Raw genomic sequence first — 22,967 nt, 5'->3', positions numbered from 1 at the left:
GCTGTGGAAAACAGTCTGGCAGTTCCTCAAAGAGTTAAATATAGAATTACTATGTGACCCGACAATCCTACTCCTAGATATGTACCCAAGAGAGTTAAAAAACATATGTCCACACAAAAACTTATATACAAATAAATGTTCATAGCAGCATTATTCACAATAGTCACAATGTGGAAAGAACTCAAATGCTCATCAACTGATAAATGGATAAATAAAGCATGGTATATTAATACAGTGAAATATTACAATACAGCAATAAAAAGAGACGAAGTACCAATATGTGCTATGTGGATTTAACCTTGAAAACATTATGCTACGTGAAAGAAAGCAGCCACGAAAGGCCACATATTGTATGATTTCCTGTTTGTGAAGTGTCCAGGACAGGCAAATCCATAGAGACAGAAAATAGAGTGGTGTTTGCCAGGGGCTGAAGACAGAAGGGAGTGGGGAGTGACTGTTGAGAGATACAGTTCCTTTTTGGGGTGATGGAAATGTTCTGGAACTAGACAGTGGTGGTGGTGGCACAACCTTGTGAATATAGTAAAAACCACTGAATTGTACACTTTAAAGGGTAAATTTTATGTTATATAAAATTTTATGTTGTGTGAATTATATCTCAATTTTAAAAAACAGAAGTCAGTACATATAAAGTGCTTAGAAGGCTGCCCCGTCCATGATAAACCCCCAGTAAGGTTAGTTGCCATTTAAACTCCGCTGGTCTTATGGGTTGGTCCACATAGGCAAAAGGAAAAAAGTCCTGCAAGGCATGTTAGAGATACATTCACATTCTTAATATACGTTAAAGCATTTTGGCATGCAGTTTCTTCTTTCATTTTTCATACTCAGTGTTGATTTTACACACTTTATACGTATGTACATATATAATAAATATAAGCATTTATTTGTTGTTTTAAATTTTTATTTCATAATCACTTTATATATTTTTAAGATATGAAATGAATTTTCAAAGCTCAAACTTCATTTGTTTTTGAAGCCTTAATTGGGTTGTAAATCCAGGCTACTATGTGGCGAAGCTAATCTGCTCAAAGCCAGGCCTGTGATGGAGCAGGGTGCTTATTGACCTTGGGGTTGAAAGTTCTGAGACTGAGGCTTAGCTCTGTTGCTTACAAGCTATGTGACCTGGAACAAGACTAAGGTTGACAGATTTAGCAAATAAAAATATACCCAGTTATATTTGAATTTCAGATAAAACAATGAATAAGTTTTGAATGAATAAGTTCATAACAACGAAATATTTCATGGAACATAGTTATACTAAAAAACTATTTGTTTTATCTGAAATTCAAATTTAATCGGGCATTTTGTATTTTATCTGGCAACCCTAGATACAACCCTTAACTTCTGTGAAAGGAAAGGGTTTTTGAGTGGAATCATCTTTAATTCTCACAACTCCAGAAGTTAAGTGACCTGGCCCAAGGTCACCCAGCTGGAAAATTATTGAGCAGGGGTTCTAACTTGGGTGTGTCAAGTTTGGCATGCTCTGCTAAAATGGAACTCAGGATAAGCAGTGCTCTAGTTAATGATAACATGGGAGTCCTGAGCTAACTTGGTAACCACAGAAGCTTTCATTGACTGAGAAGGAATATTGAAAAAGAGTTGGAGTATCAGATTTGAAAGTGTTTATATGACTCTATCTATATTAATTTCCTATTGTTGCCATAACAAATTACCACAAACTTAGTGACTTAAAACAACACAAATTTATTATCTTACAGTTCTGGAGGTCAGAAGTCTGAAATGGCTAAAATCAGGTGTGAGCAGAGCTGTGTTCCTCTGGGGGCTCTAGGACAGAATCTGTTCCTTGTCTTTTCCAGCTCCTAAAGGCTGCGGCCTTTCTTGGCTCATGGCCGTGTCACTTCGACCTCTGCTTCCATCATCGCATCTCCTTCTCTGACTCTGACCCTCCTGCCTCCCTCTTAGAAGGACCCTTGTGATTCCATTGGGACCATCTGGATAATTCACGATAATCTCCCCATCTCAAAATCCTTAATCACATCTGCAAAGTCCTTTTTGCCTTGCAAGGTAACAAATTCACAGCTTCTGGCGATAAGGATGTGGACATCTTTGGGGAGCCATTATTCTGCTTACTGCACTAAGAGAGAAATTATCTAGTGGGTTTGAGGGTTCTGGGCCTTAACTAGAATCCCTTTCATCTGTACAGTTTTCAGAGTACTTATACACTTTTTTTTTCTTTTTTTCTCGCATTGATCCTGGGAAGTCAATGAAGACAGTGTTGAGCCCCTTCTGCAAGGGAGTAGATGAGACTCAGAGGGGGAGGCACAGGGCCTGGGTTGCACAGCTTGAAAGAAACTCGGGCCCAGGGCTTTTAATTCGGCCTCCTCCCACCTCATCCTCCAGCAGCCCCAGTTCTAGGCCATGGGCCGCTAGAACAGTGTCCTCACTGGTGGAATGGGGCCATTCTGCAGTTACCCCCACAATCTAGAGGATGAAGGCCCCAAGGTGAGCCATTCCCTGGGCCCGGATCCTGTCCCTAGCAAGCAGCCTTCTCCTGATCAGGACAAGGAGAAAGGATGGGGGCTCGGGCAGAGAACCTTCCTTTTGGCGGAGAGCCTCAGCCCAGAGCCCCAGAACTCGATGTCCATCCATCTCAGACACGTCCTTACCAGCAGCCCAAGCAGATGGTCCCAGGGCCTGCGGTGAGACTCCTGCACGAGGAGGGAGCTCTGATTCTTAGGCAAGTCGTGCTGCAAACCTCCCAGGGATGTGTCACTGTGGTTTACGGTTTTGCCTTTGAGCGCTGCTGCTCTGGAGGAGCTAGGCTCTCTTCCTGTCCCACAGGTACTGGAAGGCAGCTACCATGAACCCATTGACGTTTCTCTAGGTTTCCCCCATCCCTATCCTCTACTGATGGCCTGCATGTACCAGACACCACTCCAGGAACTGGGATACATCCCTGAATCTGCCAGGCAAGGCTGCTGCTCCCTTGGACCTTACGCTTTAGTGGGGGCAGACAGACAGACCATACAGAAATTGGGATAAGGATTCTAAGGATAGCAGAACAGGATGAGACATTAGAGGGTGACGGCAACCCTGTGAGACCAGCACTGACCCACCCTAAAGAGGAGACGGATGGCCTAGGATGGGGCAACGTTGAGATGCAAACCCATGTTTTACTCTAAAGACCCCTTGCTTCTAACCCCTATTCTATGTGGCCTCCAAAACATTTCCCCTGCGTCCTTCCCCAGAAGGGAGGAAGAGCAATTTGAGCCTGGAGGTGGTGCCCGGAGTCTGAGCATCATTCCTGAAGCTGAAGTCAGTTCATCCTGGGAAGTGTCCAGCTGTGGCCTGACTTCAGGGCCAAGAAGTATGTGAAACTCCTGCTGCATGTTAGCTGAGCAAGTTTCTAGTAAGAAGGGGAGTGGTGTGATGAGTCATTTAAGGGGGCAGCCAGATTTTAAGGGGAATGAGACAGATGTGGAGAGTGAGCCAGCTGTGTGGGGGGAAGGCCAGATGTAAGGAGGGGGGCGATGCAGATGATAGGGGACAGGGACAGGCGTGTATGTGGAGGTAAGACAAGCTTTAGGATGGACTAGGAGGAGGGAGCCAGACCTGAAGGGGGTGAGCTAGATGCGAGGGTCTTCAGACAGACTGCTGCAGCCTCAGGCTTTGGGAGGGTGGCTGTCCCTGGAAAGGGGTGATGCAGCCTGTGGAAGAAACACACTTTCTATTTAGGGAGGCTGTTTAGCCTCGGCAAAGAGTAGCTGCCCACAGGCCTGGCACCTGGCTGTGTGGAAATAAACAGAGACATGAAGCAATAATTGATGTCATGTCTTCTATCAAACCAGCCACCTCATCCTCTCCGGGCTTGAGGAGATTGCTCAGAGCTGCCGTGCTAGGAGGAGACTGCAGTGGCTAAATGACACTGTCCCCTGAACTTGTGCTTTATCCCCTCTGGGATTGGCTCCTGCTGTGTCCTCATGTGGAGTGCCTGCCACCCGACCTGCCTGTTGAACTCTTGTCTTTAGCGGCCCACCTCAAATGCTACTCCCCTAAGAAGATTCGCCTAGCATTTACATCCTGCCTTTCCCAAGTTGTGATTAATCCCTAGCCCATGAGCACATACATTAGAGTTGGAAACCCACTTTCAGATGGCCCAACTCTTTTTCTAAGGCACCCTGAACTCAGCCCACCCCACGCCAGGGCCACGCAAGTGAACTTCAGGGAATCCCTGGAACTGAGTGCAAAATCATATGCAAAAACAAATGTGCAGATGAATGAATAAACAAAATATGGTACACCACCTATACAATGAAATATCGTCCAACCATAAAAGGGAATGAAGTACTGACATGTGCCACAACATTGATGAACCTTTACATTATACCTAGTAAAAGTAGTCAGACACAAAAGGCCAAATATTGTACCATTCCATTTATAGGAAATATCCAGAATAGGCAAATCAAAAAAGACAGAAAAGTAAATAAGTGGTTGCCAGGGGCTGAGGGGTGGGGAGGAATGGGGAGTGACTGGATACAGGGTTTCTTTTGGGATGAGGAAAAAGTTCTGGAACTAGAAAATGGTGATAGTTACACGACATCGTGAATGTACTAAGTGCCACTGAATTGTGTTCATTAAAATGGTGAATTTTATGTTACATGTATTTTACGACAATTAAAAAAAAATCAAGGGCTTCCCTGGTGGCGCAGTGGTTGAGAATCTGCCTGCTAACGCAGGGCACACGGGTTCGAGCCCTGGTCTGGGAAGATCCCACATGCTGCGGAGCAACTGGGCCCATGAGCCACAACTGCTGAGCCTGCGCGTCTGGAGCCTGTGCCCCGCAACGGGAGGGGCCGCGATAGTGAGAGGCCCGCGCACCGCGATGAAGAGTGGCCCCCGCACCACGATGAAGAGTGGCCCCTGCTTGCCGCAACTAGAGAAAGCCCTCGCACGAAACGAAGACCCAACACAGCTAAAAATAAATAAATAAATAAATAAAGTAGCTATTAATTAAAAAAAAAAAAAAGACTGATTGCTTTAGAAAAAAAACTGAAGCAGGACAAAGTATATTGTTAAAAAAAAAAAATCAAATGTACATTTCTGGGGAGAAGTTTCCTAGCTTTCATCAGATTCTCAAAAGGTTAACCAGCTCAGATCTGGTCCAATAACTTCATGATGAGGATGGTGATATGGAGACACAGAAAGGCGAGGCACCTGCCCAAGGTCACTCAGGGGCTGGTGGCAGAGCCCTGCCAGGTTGTGTACCTGCCTGACCACGCCCCTCTCCTGCTCCCTTCTTCCCTTGTCCTTTAACCTACACTGTACCCTCCCTGAACAGCCCTCAGGCCTCTCTCCCACTCCCAGCCAGGCTACCCACCAGCTGTGTAACTTCCCAAAGTTCCAAGACCTTCCGGAAGCTGACTGCATGGATAAGAGTTTCATGAGTGTTTGTCTTGTGCGCTAGAGTGGACCCTAAGCTCCTAAGAACAAGAGGAGATGTTTACTTCCCTCCATATCTCAGAGTTCCAGTGGCAGCCATGGATGTGAACTGGTCCTATCTCCCTTCAAGAAAGAGCTTGCTGTTCTCCTGCCAGGAGGGCAGTTAGCTGACAACCTCTGAATGAACATTCTTTTACCGGAGGTCCACACTGGGTTGGCCAAGACTTTGTCAGATCTGCAACACAGTCTGAGGCTCTCCCAGCCTGGTCCTGCTTCCTCCCCCACACTTCTCACAATAAACCTCTTGCACTCCTATCTCCATCTGTTGTCTGCTTCCTGGAGGGCCCAGATGACACAGTCCCCAGCCTGGAGTATCATAAACGTTCAGTAAACGTTCATGAAGTGAACTGAACTGGGGACTCCCTGGAGGGTGGAAGGAGGTTGGTGCCTAGGCCACTGAGAGCAGGAGAGGAGGGGCTGGTCATGGAGGATGTGTCAGTCATAAGAGGAGGGAAGGTCTAGAGGGGCATGGAGAAGGGGCTATGCCCCTGGGAGAGGCCCAGTAGTGGAGAACACATAGGGAGCCCAGGGAGTGAACAGCCCTACTGGCATCCTCCCTAGCTCCTTCTCTGTCTGGGGTATACTGCAGCAAAGCTCAGAAATGTCCCAGGAGACAGGGTCCAAAGAGCCCTGGCCTTGGACTTGGGAGAACCAGGTTCAAATTGTGCTTCTGGTAAGTCGACTTATATCCTCTTCCTTGGTGGAGCTCAGTTTTTCCATCTGTAAAATGGGTACACAGTGCATCTCCCCAACCTGGCATGATTTTGAGAATTGACTGAGACGTCCCTACAGTTTATGGAGGGTACTGTGTTGGGTAGTTTAAATGCATACTCTCAGTTAACCCCTACAGTGGCCCTGTGTGGGAGGCATTATGACCTCCATTTTACGTGAGAAAACTGTAGCTCAGAGAGGTCAAGGGACTGGCCCAAGAACACACAGCTAGGAAACAGGGAAAGCTGACATTGGAATCCAGTTCTGTCCTGCTCTAGAGCCCCTTCATTATTCCACACAGTTTCTGAGCCACTGCTATGTGATAAACTTTGAGTTGGGATGGGGACAAAGGACAAGCCAGCCCTGCTCTCACAGCGTTTATATTCTCTCAGAGAGCTTGACAGCAGCCAACCACTTAAACAAACATAATAATTCCAGAATGCGTTAGGACTCTGGAAAAAAATATACTGGGTGCATTTATAAAGTTGAGATAACAGAGAAGGCTACTTTATTTGTTTTAAGATTTTTTTATATTTATTTTATTTATTATTATTTATTTTTGGCTGCATTGGGTCTTTGTTGCCAGGCGTGGGCTTTCTCTAGTTGCAGAGAGCGGGGGCTACTCTTCGTTGCGGTGCGTAGGCTTGCCATTGCAGTGGCTTCTCTTACTGCAGAGCACAGGCTCTAAGCGCGTGGGCTTCACTCGCTGTGGCACATGGGCTTAGTAGTTGTGGCTCACGGTCTTAGTTGCTCCGCAGCATGTGGGATCTTCCCGGACCAGGGCTCGAACCCGTGTGCCCTGCATTGGCAGGCGGATTCTTAACCACTGCACCACCAGGGAAGCCCAAGAAGGCTACTTTAAATTGGGGGTCAAGGGCGGCATCTCCAAGGACTGAAACAGTGTGAGAAGGCCCCAAGTGCCCAAGTCGGGGTAAAAGCTTGGCTCGTCTGGGAACTGGTGGGCAGGGAGGTCACCCGGCCCGTGTAGGGGACAAGCAGGGGCCACCGGGCAACTGAAGTCCATGGGAGGAATCAGCGGTTTTCCGCACCGCGTGTAAGGCTCGATCCCGTGGTGGCTGTGCGGAGGGGCCGAGAGACAGCGGGAGCCGGGCTGCAGGCCGTGGTGGGAGTCGGGGGCACCGGGAAACGGCCGAGAAGGTCACGGAGCCCCTACTTGCTTCCTCCGTTTCTCTCCCCCACCCCCCAGTCGCCTCTCCCCCGCCTGGCTCCGCCCCGCCCGCCTGGCTACTGACGTGTCGGCGCCCGCCGGCGCCTCCTGTGACGTCACCCGTGTCTGGGGCGTTCTCAGGGTCAGCGCCAGAAGAGCGGCTGGCGGCTGGCGGCTGGCGGGTGGGCGCGGCAAGATGAAAAAGGTGGTTTCCAAGCAGTCTCCGCCCAAGTTGTTCGGTGGGTGCGCGCCCCCGCTCGGGGCGCTGGTTGCTATGGACGCCCGGGCGGCCTCTGGCGGGCGGGCGCGCGCAGGGTCGCGGGAGCTGCCGCACAGCCCGGTTTTTCCGGGTCCCGGCGGCGCAGGGCCACGCTCACAGCCGGGGCGGCACCATGAAGTCTCTAAAGAAGGAGTCCCGCCTTAGAATACCTACAAACAGATTCTTGGAGGCCCCAGAGAGCGTGAAAGGTTGGCGCTGGCTGCCTTGGGAGCTCAGGAAAGCCAGACAGGGGCAGGGGTTCTTGGGATTCACGACACGGGGCCTGGAGGATGGGGGTGACACCAGGATGGAGGTAAAGATCACGCGGGAATGGGGTACGGGACAAGGCGTGCCCTATACCTGTGTGTGGGCACTGTGCTGGGCAACAACGCTATCGGTGGTAACTGTGGGACCCCAGACCTCAGGAAACGGAGGAGTAGAAACCGATCAAGTATAAAGGCTGTGATATAGGAGCCCATAGGTATTAAGGGGGATCAGAGCACCTGATCCAAGCCTTGGATGGTAGAGTTAGAGGGGATAGTTTTCTGAAAAAGATGACATTTATGGCTAGTCAAAAAAAAAAAAAAAAAAAAGCGATTTGCTTCTCCAGGCCTAGGGAGCAGCATCAGCTGAGGCATGGAACTGTGACATTGATGGCCAGGGCAGAGGTGGTGAGTGTGGAGAAGGGGGAAAGGAGCCAGAGGGGACTGCACAGGTGATCAGGGACCAGACCACAAACTGGCTTTACATGCTAGGTCAGAAAGTCGGCATGCCGTTGCAGGCCTTGGGGAGACCCAGCCTCAGATTGTGGTGCGAGCTCAGTGTGAGGAGGGGGCAGGCCTGGAGACAGTAGGGTTCCCTGGGAGGCCTGGAAAGAATGCCTTTATTTAATGCTTCTTCATAGTATAAAAGTCCAATGTAGGCAACATTGAGATGCTCTTTCATGATATAATTTTTAACAGTTAAGAAAGAAAGAGAGAAAAATAGCTGGTCTTCTTTCCCAAGGGCAGTCAAGGGCTTTCCTAGGTACTGCCTCCTGCTTACCTAGTTTCTGGGGATCTTATCAGATTTGAACTTTCTGCTGTAAACAAATCAAGGAAAGAGTTTTTTCACTGCATATTTATTTTTAATAAGAGGAAATTTAGTTTGTTAAATAGCCCTTGAATGTCCTGTATAGCACGGGGAACTATACTCAGTATTTTGTAATAAACTATAAGGAAAAAGAATCTGAAAAAGAATAAATTATATATATATATATGTGTGTGTATAACTGAATCACTGTGTTGTACACCTGAAACTAACACAACATTGTAAATCAACTATACTTCAGTAAAAATTTTTTAAAAATTAAATAAAATAAGAAACATAATAATTTAAAAATAAATAAATAAATAGTCCTTCATTTAAGAACATGCATTAAGGTGAGGAAAGAAAGAAACATGCAAGGTACCTTTTTCCTCCTAAATATCTTGGGGGAAGCCTCTAATGTAGTAGGTAATACTTCCTCCCCCCCCCCAATATAATAAAGTTAATCAACAACTGTAATCTTTCGCTGTGTTTCTCCAAGAACTCTGAATTATAGCAAAAAGGCAAGCAAATATTGTGACTTTAAACCTGTTTAGGGACCTGAGCCCTTTGACTCCTAGGTTTCTCCCTGCTGTTGTTGCTAAGAAACTGGGAAGACTCCCAGCAGTACCAGATCCCTCTCCACCATCAATTAAAGCTCAGCCCTGGTAGGGACAGCCCCTCTCTTGGTTCCCCCAGTGCAACTGTGAGGTCAGAATTTCCTGAAGACCTTAATCAACACTAATAAAGAATAACATTTAGATGAAACGAGAAGCAGAAAAAATAGAGTCCAGGTTTCTTCTCCCTCCGTAGCTCACCCCTCCCTGTCTCCCAACTCTGTCCCTCCCACCCTACCTGAGCACCTTGCTTCCAGCTGCCTGGGCTAGCTCCAGCAGAGGTGTCATCTGACTGCCTCATGCAAGGGGGCTGGTCTCTGACCCCCTCACAGCTGTCAGGACAAGGGCGAAGTGCCAGCTGTGTGGCTCACCAGGAACCCCACTCAGCTTGGGTTTCCAGACCAAAGAACTGGAAATAGCTGGCCCTCTACAGGTTCAGTAGTGAGACATACTCTGACCTGTGGAAACCACCCACAGGCCCTGAAATGACCCCCACAGGATCATCCTTCCTGCCTGGCCTCCCCAACTTGTCCCTGCCCCTCCTGTCCACCTGGCTTACACTCATAGGATGAGTCACTCTGAAATGCTGCTTTCGTCAACTCACTCTTCTGAACCAAACCTCCTTCTTGCCGACGGAGGAAGATCAGATGCTTCAGACTTAGTTTACAAAGCCATGATGCCCTGGTTTTCCTCTCATCCCCACTATCACCCCCACCTCCTCTACAGGCCTTCTGTGTCACCATGCCTCACATATGCCATGCTCAGCCCTGCCTCCACCTTTGCTCTGATTGTGATCTCACCTGGAACACCTCTGTTTGCTATTCTGCCTATGCGAGGCCTTCTGGTCCTTCAAGGTCTAACTTAACTGGTGAAGCTGCCTCTGACCACTGCAGCTGCTCTTCTGAAACTTTCCTTAGAGCCCTAACTTTATAATCTGCATCCATCTGTTCCTTCTTTGATGTGTAACCAAAGCTATTGTCTGTGCCACTAATTTAGGCTCTTAGGTTATGATTGGTGTGTGTTAGTGTCTGCTGCATCTCTCAGTTCCTCAAGAGAAGGAGCCACATCTTAACCTTTTATACCATTTTCTCTGTAATTTATAGTACATAGAAGGTACTTGGTAAATATTCACATTCTCTAGGGTGCATTGAAGTTTAAAATGTATATATCCTTTCTATGAATAGTAACTAGAACACACCATTCCCTGACTATACAATAGCAGAGCATGTATTGCACTACATTGAAGGTAACCATCTTAGAAAAACCTCAGACCAGAGTTTCACTGACTATTTCAGAAGTCTTCAGCAATGTTGAAGGTTTATAAATTTACACATGGTAATTATGTGTATTACACCCATCAGTAAAAAGCATATATCTGGAGATGTTTAATCCCTTGAGAAGATGTAGAACCAGCCAGGGTGATGGACAGAGGAAGCAAATCTCCTGGAGAATATAAATAATACCAAAATATCTATAAAAGGGAACCTTCAACTAGTACCAATTCTCTCTTGGGCTACCACCAACTTTGGTGACTGTGTAGAAGGGAGAGGGGAAGTAGAGATCAAAACCTAAGTCTGCATCTCCACACATGGTGGGGATGGGACCAGAACTCGCCGTCAAGCCATTTGGCCCCATGTGTGTTTGTGTGCACAGAGCCATGTGGCTTGACTGGTAGATGCTCCTGAGTTTCCGTTGACCCCACTGCTGAGGAGGTAGACTCTGGCTGATAGCGAAATTTAGAGTTATGTTTATTTTATTTTATTTTTAAATTTTATTTATTTATTTATTTATTTATGGCTGCGTTGGGTCTTTGTTGCTGCGCGCGGGCTTTTTCTAGTTGCGGCGGTCGGGGGCTACTCTTCGTTGTGGTGCGTGGGCTTCTCATTGCGGTGGCTTCTCTTGTTGCAGAGCACGGGCTCTAGGTGCGCGCGCTTCAGTAGTTGTGGCACACGGGCTCTAGCTGTGGCTCGCGGGCTCTAGGCGTGCAGGCTCAGTAGTTGTGGCTCACGGGCTTAGTTGCTCCGCCGCATGTAGGATCTTCCCAGACCAGGGCTCGAACCTGTGTCCCGTGCATTGGCAGGCAGATTCTTAACCACTGCGCCACCAGGAAAGTCCCTAGAGTTATGTTTAGAATGATTCTGGCTTGGGGTTTTTTTTTGCCACTGAGTATATGGGCATTTTCTAACATATAGTTTGATTTTGGTAGCCGAAACACCTGCGTTGATGTTTTAATGATATTGCTTCTTAAAAATTAGAATACTGTGAGAAACAGTGGACAAAACCAAGTTGTGTTTTAAAGTCATTAAAGACAGTGCTTAGGTTTTCTCTTGATTATTTTGTGTAGGGCCTTATATCTAAGCTTTCTGAACCAGAGGGCAGCAGACAGGAGGATACCAGCCAGAGAAACGAGATGCATTTGAAACTGTTAACCCACCTCTGTGGAAGGAAGGCAGGGAATGTGTCCTCGTTGGGAAGAAGCTTGCTTCCGCCCCATGCGCTCTCCGTACCGTGCTCTGGCATGGCGCATGGAAGATACAGGCTCAGATGGCTCCACTTTCCTCCAGGCCCATGAGCTACTTCCACCAGCCACCTCACCACCGCAGTAGACTCCTAAATAATCTTGTGCTCAGTCTTGCACCCCCTAATCCGTTCTTTGCCATGTCATGGTCCACAGGCTAAAAACTGAAGTCCTTTACACGGCTCACTAAGCTCTTAGTGATATGGCTCCTACTTTTCTCTCCAGACGCTGCTTCCTACCTCCCACCTCGCTGCCCTCCAGCTATTTAAAAACACATGCTTTGAGTTCCAGGCAGGTGCTCCATTCTCTCTTGCCTCTAGGCCTCTTCATGCTATGCCCTTTGGAATTCCTGTTCTCCATTCTCTTTCCGTTGTCTCTCTTCATCCTTCAGCTCTCAGTCTAATTACCTCCTTAGGAAGCCCTCCCTGACCACCCCACACACCAGACTGGGGTCCCCTGGATGCTCCCATAGTCACCCTACTTCCGTCTGTTTGACAGTCTTGTCTCCCATGGGCATGTGCTCTTTGAAGCCTAAGACTTTGCCTTGTATCCTCAAAACCTAGCACGGTGCCTGACATGTAGAAGATGCTTAAACGGTATTTGTTAAATGAAGAATGTGAAGTAAATGGTCAGTGGTAAACGTTCTGCTTTCCCCAGAGCATCTGAATTTTCATCAGTGTCTTAGGAAACTCAATGCCTTCACCCAGAAGAATGGATCAGAGGCTAAGAAAGCATCTCATCCAGTTGTCCCAAAGCACTGTGCATCAGAGCCACCTAGGGAGTTTTAAAAGCACAGGAGCCAGGAAGCTGTATTTGTAAAACCCCCAGGAGATTCTGAGACAGACACCTGACTAATATTTGGGAACCACTGGTTTAGTCCAGCTTCCTCTTTTTACAAAAGAGAGGACTGAGACCAAGAGAGGTTCAGTGATGTACCCAAGGTCGTCCAGCTTATAAATAGCACAGCCTGGAATGGAACGTCTTCTGTTCTCAGTTCCAGCTACAGAAGCCTCGGTCACTGTGGTGGCGGGGGGGACCTACAAGAGAGAACTCCTGTCACCCCAGCAAAGTGCTGCCCAGGCCACCTTGGCAGCCTCTGCTGTCCATCCAGGTGGCTAGCTTTACACCCCCACCATGAAGTCTAATATATATCTATTTTTAAGCACTTGAACTTTCTGTTCCTCTTCAGAAAAGAAGCGGGCAAAGGTACCTGAACAGCCCACACCCCCCATTCAGGAAGAACCTGAACCTGTTAGCAATGTCCTACAAGGAGATGACATTCTTGCCTTAGCCATTAAGAAGGAAGACTTGAGGAAGGTAAGGATGAAATCCAGGGATCCCTTCCTGCAGGAACTTCTCCTTGCCACCTGGGCTGTCTAGAACTTCAACCATGTCCACTGCCTCCCTACTCAGAGAGAGTGTCTAATTCCATGGAAAAATCCATCAAACATAAATCTGTTAACTTTTGCATCTAAAGGAATTTACCATGTTGTTTGTTTAATATTTCTAAGATTCATATAGAACCACAGGGAAGAGAGAATGAAGTAATTTGCTTCCCATAGAGGCAAGTGCTGCCATCCCCATTTCACATAAGGGAAAATGAGTTTAAGAAGCAAAGTTACAGATGTGGATAACCCCCTGCTTTCCCCGGGAGAGTCAGCCACTTCTCACCTGAACTATCTGGAGGCATGAGATGTTTTTTTTTTTTTTTTCCAGGATGTTACTAAGCCTCATAGCTGTTACACAGGCATTTCCTCGACAGAACATATGGACAGATCTAGAGATCTAGAGAAACAGATTTGTCCGCCTTCAGGAATTCCACCAAGAATTAGGACAGAGGAGAAGGGTGGTGTTTTTCCTCCTCCTGATCTCGTGTGGAATCTCCTTGTTTTATTTCTTTTTAGCAACATATTCCTCGCCTTATTGAAACAGAAGATAAACCTGTAATTACCCAGAAACTTATCATCCGTAAACTCAAACCCAAGGATCATAGGAAGAAGGTCTGCCACTTAGTAGCACATCCTGCTCCTCCAGATGCAGCCACGAAGCCCCTGGACTACTCTGGTATGCCCAGCCTTGGCCCTGGCATCTGAATTCATGGGTCGTCCTGGAGAGAATGCCGGGTCCTCATCAGAGAGTAGCCTCTTGAATCGTTTATACCAGCTGGCTATAGCTTAGCTTCCCCCCTCTTCTTTTTACCCCCAGGGCCGGGTGACATCCTCCATGGCAGTGACCAGATCCTGCCCCACCACATCTTGGGGAGTCTCCAGGACTTTAAGAGAATTGCAGTTGCTCGAGGGAACACCCAGGTTCGTTTGTACAGAGCTGCCTGGGGGAGAGAAGTCACTGATGTCATTGTGGTCTTAACCACCTGGCGGAGTCCAGCAGGACTGGAGTTACAGAGAGAGTCCAGGCTCTGGGCCCCAGAATCTGAGGTGATAAGTGACCCTTCCCCCCAAATAATGCAGCCAACATAGGCTAGCTTCAGCTGAAGTCAGGAATTCACTATAAGGAGACAGAAGTGCCTTGAGGAACCCAAAGGCGAGAGTGCGTCTGGCTCCCGTCAGACTGAGCCCACGCTCCCTCACTGCCCTCCTGCTCCTCTGCGCCCCGGCTTTACCTCCCCTTCTCGAAAGACTGGCCTGCTCTCCTCCTCAGTCCACGTGGTGGAGGAAGGTGGTTCCCCACAGCTCCCAGGGCCACACGGAGAGTCTGTCTGTCTTTCAGTTTCTTTAATTCTCTGGTTCCAGGCAAAGAATCTCTGATTGGTCAGGTGCTAAGAGGCCTGGGGTCCAATAAAAATGGCTCAGTCATGCAGCAGGTGAGGGTGTCAACACCAGCTGTAAGGAGGACAGACACATTAAAGGACGTTGACCACAATCTTAGAACAAGCGTTCCCATTCTAGGCGAGAGGGGACTGACAGCAGCTTCCAAGCCCCCCTTGTTCTGCGATTTGCTTTCTGTCACTTGCTACCTAGGGGTCCTGGAAAGGAGGGACTCAGCAGAGCGGGAGGACAGCAGGGATTTAGGCCTGGAGAAGTCTGCTCTGCCCCGGTTCAACGCCTTCCCCTGCCCTCCACACTCACGTTGCTCTTTTCAGCTGGCTGAGCTGATACACACCCCACCCTGTCTGATGACCCTCATCTCAGCTAAAGAAGAGCCGAAGCAGGAAGCCCCAAAAGAAGAGAAGGCACATCCTCCCTGGGCCCCACCTCTTCAGCACAACTTTCTGAAAAACTGGCAGCGCAACATAGCCCTTCGGAAGAAGCAGCAGGAAACCCTCAGTGGTGAGCAGAGCGGACAGGGCTCCTGCCTGGCCTCATATGGCATCAAGACTCTGCTGCTGTGTTTTTTCTCTCCCTCCACCTCCAGAACCTGGATTCAGGCTGATCACGTTTGTGCTGAATACTCCCAAGTGCTTCTTGCTCTTAGTGGGTCGTGAAATCAGCCCAGTGACTGGAGCTGATCAGTGCAGAGAGCTCGGGCCCCTGTTCTGATTTGGTGGCGGGACTGCATTCCTGGCTCTCTTGCTAGAACGGCTGAAGAAGCCAGTCGGTGAGCTGCTGATGCACACGGGGGAGACCTACAGAAAGATCCAGGAGGAACGGGAGCTCCTTGACCGAACACTGCCAACACGGCCTGATGGGAAGGTAAGGACAGCATTCCCAGGTACCCTGTGGGAGGGGTCTGGACAGCTGGGGACAAAAAAAAATCTATCCAGTGCAGAGCAGTGCTCCAGAGGGAGCATCTGTAGTCTGTGGAGCTCTTGTCTTCCCAGGCTCCCCACCAGCCTCTCTCCAAGGTGCTCAGGTGGTCTGACTCATCTGTCCTCCATCACCAGGGCTGTGAATTGACCACTGGGTTCTGGAGTCGACTGGAATACTTGGGAGATGAAATGATGGGTCTGGTAATGACAAAGACAAAAACTCAGCGTGGCCTCGTGGAACCCATCACTCACATCGGGAAGCCCCGCTCCATCCAGGTGGAGATGGGTAAGGAGCGGGCTGTAAATGTGACCGGCTAGGGGTGAAAGATCAGGGCTCTGGTGTGGAGGTTCAGTCCTCTCTTCAGTAAGACCGCGGTAGCCGTGGTGGGAGGAGCAGGCAGAAGCCTGGGCTCTAGGGCGGTGCTGTCCTTACTGCAGCTGAGCCACCGTGGCTGCTGAGCACTTGGAAAGTGGCCGATCTGAACTGAGATGTGCTGTAAGTGTAAGCATTGCACTGGGTTTCGAAGATCAGTTCGAAAAAATAGATTTTATTAATAATTTTTGTATTGATTACGTGTTGAAATAAGATTTTTAATATATTGGGTTAAACTATATTATTAAAATTAATTCCATCTGGGTTTTTTTTACCTTTTTAGACGTGGCATCTGGAAAATTTTAAATTACATATACATGGCTTGCATTTGTGGTGTGCATCATATTTCTAATGGGCAGCACTGCTTTAAAGGCTGCCAGACTGTCTGGGTTCAGATCCCAGCTGTGTTGAGATTGTGAACACCAGCGAGTTATTTAACCTCTCTGGTCCTCAGTTTCCCTATCTGTAAAATACTCATGGGGTTGTGAGAGGGTTAAATGAGACATGCTGTGTATTAACAGATTCTGGCCCATTGTTAAACACTCAATAAAAGGTAGCTGCTATTGTTACTTTTATTATAATCCAAAGATTTGACGGTTTGGAAGCTAATTTTGCAAGAGTCCTGTGCAGGGCTGCTGAGGCAGTAGGTGTGGGACCAGGAGGAGGGGAGCCCAGTTCACAGGGAAGCTGTGTTTTCAGCTCTTTCAGAAACGGTGCTGGAATGGGCACTCTCAGAGCCCTTGAAAGTGGTTGGGGAAGGGGGCGTGGCAGCAGCCTGTGCTGAGGGTCCTTGGACCCTGCTCTAGGATTGCCAGCCCAGAAGGATGCTTGGTACCGCTACACCTGGGATCGGAGTCTGTTTCTGACCTACCGACGCAAGGAACTGCAGAGCATCATGGCAGAGCTGGATTTTAGCCAGCAGGTTGGTAGTCTGTGCCTAGTCTGAGGCCCCTCAGGATGGTGCCTGTCTTCAGTCAGCTAACCTTTCCTTTCTCTGTCTCTCTGAGGATATTGATGGCCTGGAGGTGGTGGGCAAAGGGCGGCCTTTCTCCACTGTTACGGTGGAAGACTATTCAGTGTTTGAAAGGAGCCAGGAAAGCTCCTCTGAAGACACAGTGCACTTGTGAGTTGGGCCGGGGCCCTAGGGAGAGCGGTTGGGGAGTGTGGCTTCCCCAGCACCTTCAAGTATTGTAGGGCAAGCCTCCCTCCCTGAAATCAGGGTGCCTCCATCCCAGCCTCTCGCTAGTGGCTGTCACCCCCTCCTCTAGCCCATTAGAAGGAACACCTGTGCTCGCTTTACTATTGCCATCTGTTCTCTTGCAGCAACCAACTCCTAGTGGAGATTTCCTAGACATTCCTTTGCTCATAAATGGGGCCCCTCCAGACTCTCCCAGTGCTGAGTGGCTCTGCGTGAAGAGCCTCTTCATGTCCAAGAACCTCCCACTACAGGACCGGAGCAGGATGGAGCCGATGATGCTCCACTGGAGGGCAGAGCCGGGCACATCTCCAGATTTTCTGGCAGCCATTTCCGTGGGCTCCATGTGGCAAGACTGTGGCAGACTCAGGGAAAATAAGTCATTGCTTTTTCTTACAGAGACGTATTGGCCAATTACCCTGATGTGGTCCCTATGCCTATTCTTGGCCCTTCTCTGCTGTTCTGTGGGAAGCCAGCTTGCTGGATCCGAGGCAGTAACCCAGAGGACAAGGTAAAAGTGCCTTCACCCTCACCCACCTGCTGGAAGGGCCTCCCTCGTGGGGCAGTCCCAGCGTGACTGTGGCAGTCACAAGGAGCCTGCACGGTCTCCTATTTGACTTTTTATCTGGTCATGCTTTCAGTATATGTCTGAAAATGGTAACAGCAATGCTAACTTGAGCCAGAATAAAGTCACAAGGCTGAAAAGAGAGTGTCACAGGGCTGAAAAGAGAGTGTCACAAGCCACCCAGTTTGTACCTAGTCCCAAACATGTAAATAAGCAGACCTTCTCAAACAGGTATGGCTTTAAGAAGGTTCTGAAATATTCTTCAGATGCTGAGGAGCAGAAATGTTTTTAAAAATCTGTTTTATCTCCTCTCCTACTGCTGACGGCAGGGACAGCCACTTTTGGGGTATGATACCTATCTGTTTGAGAGTGGCCAGGCCCAGGAGACTTCCAGTGCCAAACCCGGAAAAGTCCCGGCAAACCAGGCTGAGTTGGTCACCCTAGGCCAGGACCTCCCACAGAGATATCTCTCATGCCTCTTCCCTCCCCAGAGACACGTTGGAATTGCTGTCCACTTGACCTTTGAAACTCTAGAAGGGGAGAAAGCATCTTCAGAACTGACCGTGGTCAACAATGGCACAGTGGCCATTTGGTATGACTGGCGGCGGAGGTCCCAGCTGGACTCTTTCCAAGACCTGAAGAGGAATAGGATGCAGCGGTTTTACTTCAACAATCGGGAAGGTACCTGGGAGAAGCTGCCCCACTCACCCCTCCTGCAGCCAAAGTCTAGCTAATGCCCAGCCCCTGCAAGTGTGAGCCCCTCTTCCCGCCTGTCCCGCCCATCCTGGGAAGTGTGTTGTCTCCTAACTGTTCCTGTCAGCTGGGGGAACGGTGGAATGCTTGAGAACACAGGGGAGTGAGCCACCTGGGGGAAGCAGAACACAGTGGGGAGCAGAAGCATTCTAGATGTTCAGTTACCCATACGCACAGGCCTGAGGCTAGGACGACCACCTGCCCCTCTTGCCCGGGACATTCCCGGTTTTAGCACTGAAAGTCCCACATCCCAAGAAAGCCCTCAGTCCTGCGCAAGCTGGGACAGTTGGTCACCCTAACCAGGGCTTAGTTAGCTTTATACATGCAGGCTTGGGGCTCAGTGGCTCCTACTTGGTGAAAACCTCTTTCTCTGTCCCTCTCAGGTGTGATTCTGCCTGGAGAAACCAGAAACTTTGCCTTCTTCTTTAAGTCTTTGAATGCTGGGATCTTCAGGGAGTGTTGGGAGTTTGGAACCCACCCCACCCTATTAGGAGGTGCTCTCCTGCAGGTCAATCTCCATGCAGTCTCCCTGACCCAGGACATTTTTAGGGATGAGAGGAAGTTATTGGAGGTAAGGGACCCGGGATCTTGGCCCCTGTGGACACTAGGTAGGTTAACCTGGTGTTCTTCCTGGCACTGCCTGCAGGGATCTTGTCTCTCCCAGCCCGAGAGGTGAATTTTTCAAAAACACACTCTTGCTCAAAACACACTGCTCGGGGCTTTGTGATATAAAAGATGGGCGGGCAGGCAAGAGAAGGGGTGGCTTTGAGCTTCACCATGCTCGGCCCCACTGCATTAGAAAGAAATGAGACTGGGCCTTAAGATGCAGACTGCGTGGAAGTACTTATCTGAGTACAAACACAACAAATGACCCTCTGCAGCGGTACTGTATCTGTTCACCGTTGTCTGGTACTACCCAGTGGAATTGCATTTAGCTGGCATGACTTCAAAACCAGGCAAAACCAGAGAGAACAATTTAACGAGTGGGGCCGGCACCCAGGAGTGAGTATGAGGTGGGAACTGGGAATCTGCCGGCCCCAGCCCATCTCATAGCCTGGCCATCTGGTGCTGTGCTTTGTGGGATTCTGGAGAAAGCTGTGCTTTTTTATTCATCGTGGGCCCCAGACACAAGCCAGCTACTTCAGCTGGGGCTCAGCCCTTGGTGAACAAAGGTGATTTTGACAAATGTAATGTCTGCTTTACTTGCTGACTATAGGACCAGCCTTTCTCACAAGATGCCCCTCTACTATTTCTGTGACACTGACCATGTGGCCAAGACACATTCTCAACAGGGCCCAAACCGTGCGGCCCCAAGGATGTAACACGGGTTTTGGAAGCCTGAGCTGCCGCTTATGCCACCTTCCCTTCCTCAGAACAAGCTGGCTTCCCACGAGGCAGTCACCATCGTGGAGAGCATGCTACAGGAGCTGCTGAGGGGGATCCTGACCCCGGAGCGTGCACAGTCACCTGTGGACGCCTATCTCACCGAGGAGGACTTGTTCCACCATAGGAATCCTCGGGTACAGGCCCAGCACTGGCCCCTGCCCCTCGTGCGTGCCCTGGGAGAAAGTAATAGCAAACCCTTTGATGTGCCAGGACCTGTTCTTAGCATCTCCCATGAGTAACTCAGTTTCTCCACAGCAGTCCTGTGAGATGGGTACTATTTATATCCTCATTTTATATGGGAGAAACTGAGGTCCAGGGAGCTTAAGTCATTTGCCCAAGATAACTTAGCTAGTGTAAGTGGATGCTTGGTGATAAGAGAGCTTCAAAAACGTCTTAATTCAAACTCAATCTTCCTCGGAAGCCCAAATGTATAAAAAGCTTTACGTTGGAGATGCTTAGGTGGAAAGGGAAGTGGGGAGCCCCTCTGGGCCCAGCAGCTCCTGCCAGCCTCCTCTTGCCTCCTCCATCGGCGCTCTCGAGGGAACGGGAAGCTGGAGCAGGCTGGCTCGGGCTCTGGGTCCCCCATGTTGCAGCCTCCCCATCACGTGTCTTCCCTTGCCTCTGCTGCAGCTGCATTACCAGCACCAAGTGGTGCAAAACCTGCACAGACTGTGGTGCCAGTACACCATCCTGCCCCCCAAGGCTGAGGAGGCCAGGCCGGGCGAGGAGGAGCACCTCAGTCCCAGGGCCCAGGCTGCTGCGGCCCCGTCAGCCTATTGGGAGGAGGCCTCGATGAAGGTCGAGTCTTCTGCGCACCTTAAGAGCCCAGCGTTGGACCCCCGACCGCCCCGGCAGGAGAGTGAGGCCCTCAGGGACTCCCGAGATCCTGTTGGGTCCCAGAAGAGTGGTCCGGGTTCTCAGCGGAAGAGCATCATGGAGGAGATCCTGGTGGAGGGGAGCCCAGACCTGGAGAGTGTCAGGAGCTCCCGGGAGCTGGACGGCCTTCCCCCGCCAGAGTGGAACCTCTGCCTGGAGGACTTCAGAAAGGTGCCTCCCCAGCCCTGGGGGTGTTGGTGGAGAAGGGCCCAGGCATAGACAGGTGCCGGTGCCTCTGGCCTGAGCTGCCCCAGCAGCCCCTCCCACCCCCAGGGCCAGAGAAACAACTTTCTGAGGGCCCGGAGAAAGCAATCTCTTGGTCATCTCTCTTTATCTTGGGTGCCTAGGCCACTGTGGTGCAGGAGGGGCTCCTTCTCTGACCCTGGCAAACCTTGGAAAGGGGTTCATGGGTACAGATTTCTGAGGGAGGGCCCAGGCTCCCACAGAAGGCACCCAGACAGACTCTCCATGGCTGCATCCCCTCCTGGCCACCTGCCCTTACCACACCACACCTGTTAGTAGAGGACACAGGAGCCCCTGGTGTCCTGGGCAGAACGGTTGCCCATGGTACCTCTGACCGGCCAGGTAGTGATGGCACTCCCTGAGGAGAACCAGAGAGAAGATGCCCTAATCAGGCTCAACAAAGCGGCCCTGGAGCTGTGCCAGGAACCGCGGCCGTTGCAGTCCGACTTCCTGTACCAGATGTGGTAGGTACCGCCACCAGGAGAGCTGCTCCCATCCCTTCCCCTTTGCGGCGTGTGGCCAGGGGTTCTGGGCAAGCAGTCCCAGGACTCAAGGGGGCTGAGCTCTCTTTGAGATCAGGTTGCTGAAAGGTGCTGCACACACTCTATGGCCTGGCAGCTGCCGCAGCAGCCCCTACAGCTGCTCTCCCTATGCCAGCTGCCCTCTGGGGAGGAGTCACAGCAGAGTAAGTGCCTAGACCTTTTCCCCCTTCTTTCCTTGTTCCTTCTCACTGAGCAGAGGAATGCTCATTGAGAGCAGAGGAGATAGCAGAGAGCAGTGAGAAGAGGACCTATTCCATGAAAAGCCTCACTTGGTTGCCAGTCTTCCCATCGCCTGCTTGCAACTCGCTTGGATAGGCTTGGGGGGTCTTTTGCAAGGCCCTCAGAACACATCCCCAGGAGCCTTGTCCTGGAAATCTTTTGCAAGTCTAGCCCCTCCAACTGGGACTGGATCCAGTTCTAGCCATGGTTTCAAGATGGAGTTAGTTCAAGACTGATCTAACCTTATCCTTGGGCCACTTTTTCTTGGCTACCACCCGAGGGAAGCCAGATCCCCAACCCAGCACTTGCATGGGTGCCAGTGAGGGTGCTGGCTGGACAGAGGCATGGTGCTTCTGTGGCAGTTCCTGGCACGAGTGTCTTGAAAGGGAAGGACCAAGCCTCTACAGGTTCAAGGGCAAATGAGGGACGATGGCTTTTCTCCAATATATCTTGCTCTCTAGTTTGCAACTGTGGCGAGATGTGATTGACAGCCTGGTGAGCCATTCCCTGTGGCTGAGGGCTCTGCTGGGCCTGCCTGAGAAGGAGGCCGTCTACTTGCACACGCCAGAAGAGCAAGGTCAGACACTGTGCAGCCATACCTCCGCGTAGTCTTTCTCATCCCTCTGCCCGGGCGGCAGTGGCGCCTCAGCCATTTGTACGCTTCTGGTGGAACCTCTGTTAGGTTGGTCCATGGGGTAGGCCTCTTGCTACCTTTTTATCTGCTGCCAGAATTTGGGACCTAGAAACAACCTTAACAATCACCTTAGTTCAGTCCCCACGTTTTACAGGTGGAGTCCCAGAGAGGCAAGATGACTTGCCATCCCATATGTGGGGAAATGGTGGAGCTGGGACTAGAGCCTGGGCCTCTCATCTCTGCCCTACAGTCCTGTTCCACAGGTCATGCACCTGAACCAGGGCATTGCTCCCAGTCTGTGAGGATTCTCTCAAATAGCTAGAGCACTGCTGGCCCAGGGCCCATTGCTCTCCCAGTTCCTGTCTGTGGGGGCAGCTAGGCCACAGGCCATTTGTCTTCCATTCACCTCCCCCAGATCGAAAATCACCGCCTGTCACAGAAGTGAAGGTGACTTCCGGGAGAGTGGGGAAGGAGGACCGGAAAGGGCCATCTCAAGAAAAGAAGCAGTTGGGAATCAAAGACAAAGATGATAAAAAAGGAGCCAAGCTGCCACCTGGAAAAGAGGCAGGTAGCACGTCGTCTGGGCCTGGGGGCGCGGGCTGGGGAAGGGATAGGAGGGGCTGCGGAAGGTGGGCAGTCACTCCAGCGTGATGCCCCTG

The 22,967-nt window shown here is 50.1% G+C and overlaps 1 protein-coding gene and 1 long non-coding RNA gene across 7 annotated transcripts in view; one reads left to right on the top strand and one right to left on the bottom strand.

Annotated features, from left to right (window-relative positions):
• Window positions 1-7,426: 7,426 nt before the first annotated feature.
• Window positions 7,427-22,967, top strand: part of MYCBPAP (MYCBP associated protein) — a 17,855-nt gene continuing 2,314 nt past the window's right edge. Inside the window, exons 1-17 of one of the 5 annotated variants that reach the window (XM_082372559.1) lie at window positions 7,427-7,596; window positions 13,006-13,133; window positions 13,721-13,880; window positions 14,022-14,125; window positions 14,917-15,103; window positions 15,351-15,466; window positions 15,658-15,808; window positions 16,702-16,817; window positions 16,903-17,018; window positions 17,490-17,601; window positions 18,147-18,336; window positions 18,792-18,979; window positions 19,782-19,928; window positions 20,425-20,841; window positions 21,256-21,377; window positions 22,136-22,251; window positions 22,724-22,876. In XM_082372559.1, coding sequence (XP_082228685.1) covers window positions 7,554-7,596; window positions 13,006-13,133; window positions 13,721-13,880; window positions 14,022-14,125; window positions 14,917-15,103; window positions 15,351-15,466; window positions 15,658-15,808; window positions 16,702-16,817; window positions 16,903-17,018; window positions 17,490-17,601; window positions 18,147-18,336; window positions 18,792-18,979; window positions 19,782-19,928; window positions 20,425-20,841; window positions 21,256-21,377; window positions 22,136-22,251; window positions 22,724-22,876 — 2,566 coding nt within the window. In that variant the 5' untranslated portion in view covers window positions 7,427-7,553. Of the gene's footprint in view, window positions 7,597-7,620; window positions 7,826-13,005; window positions 13,134-13,720; window positions 13,902-13,994; window positions 14,126-14,916; window positions 15,104-15,350; window positions 15,467-15,657; window positions 15,809-16,701; window positions 16,818-16,902; window positions 17,019-17,489; window positions 17,602-18,146; window positions 18,337-18,791; window positions 18,980-19,781; window positions 19,929-20,424; window positions 20,842-21,255; window positions 21,378-22,135; window positions 22,252-22,723; window positions 22,877-22,967 lie in introns of those variants that run through there. The other 4 variants (XM_082372560.1, XM_082372562.1, XM_082372558.1 and 1 more) reach the window with 4 other exon arrangements.
• Window positions 14,294-22,967, bottom strand: part of LOC309618620 — a 13,461-nt gene continuing 4,787 nt past the window's right edge. Inside the window, exons 3-4 of one of the 2 annotated variants that reach the window (XR_014238562.1) lie at window positions 18,218-18,290; window positions 14,294-14,656 (exon numbers count right to left, since the gene is read on the bottom strand). This is a non-coding gene — a long non-coding RNA (uncharacterized lncRNA). Of the gene's footprint in view, window positions 14,657-18,210; window positions 18,291-22,967 lie in introns of those variants that run through there. The other variant, XR_014238563.1, reaches the window with a different exon arrangement.

Source organism: Balaenoptera borealis (assembly GCF_965194805.1).
Source record: "Balaenoptera borealis genome assembly, chromosome: 20".
NCBI classification, from domain to species: Eukaryota; Metazoa; Chordata; class Mammalia; order Artiodactyla; family Balaenopteridae; genus Balaenoptera; species Balaenoptera borealis.
The sequence above is the reverse complement of the archived record's forward strand: the minus strand, read 5'-3'. Positions and strand labels throughout refer to the sequence as shown.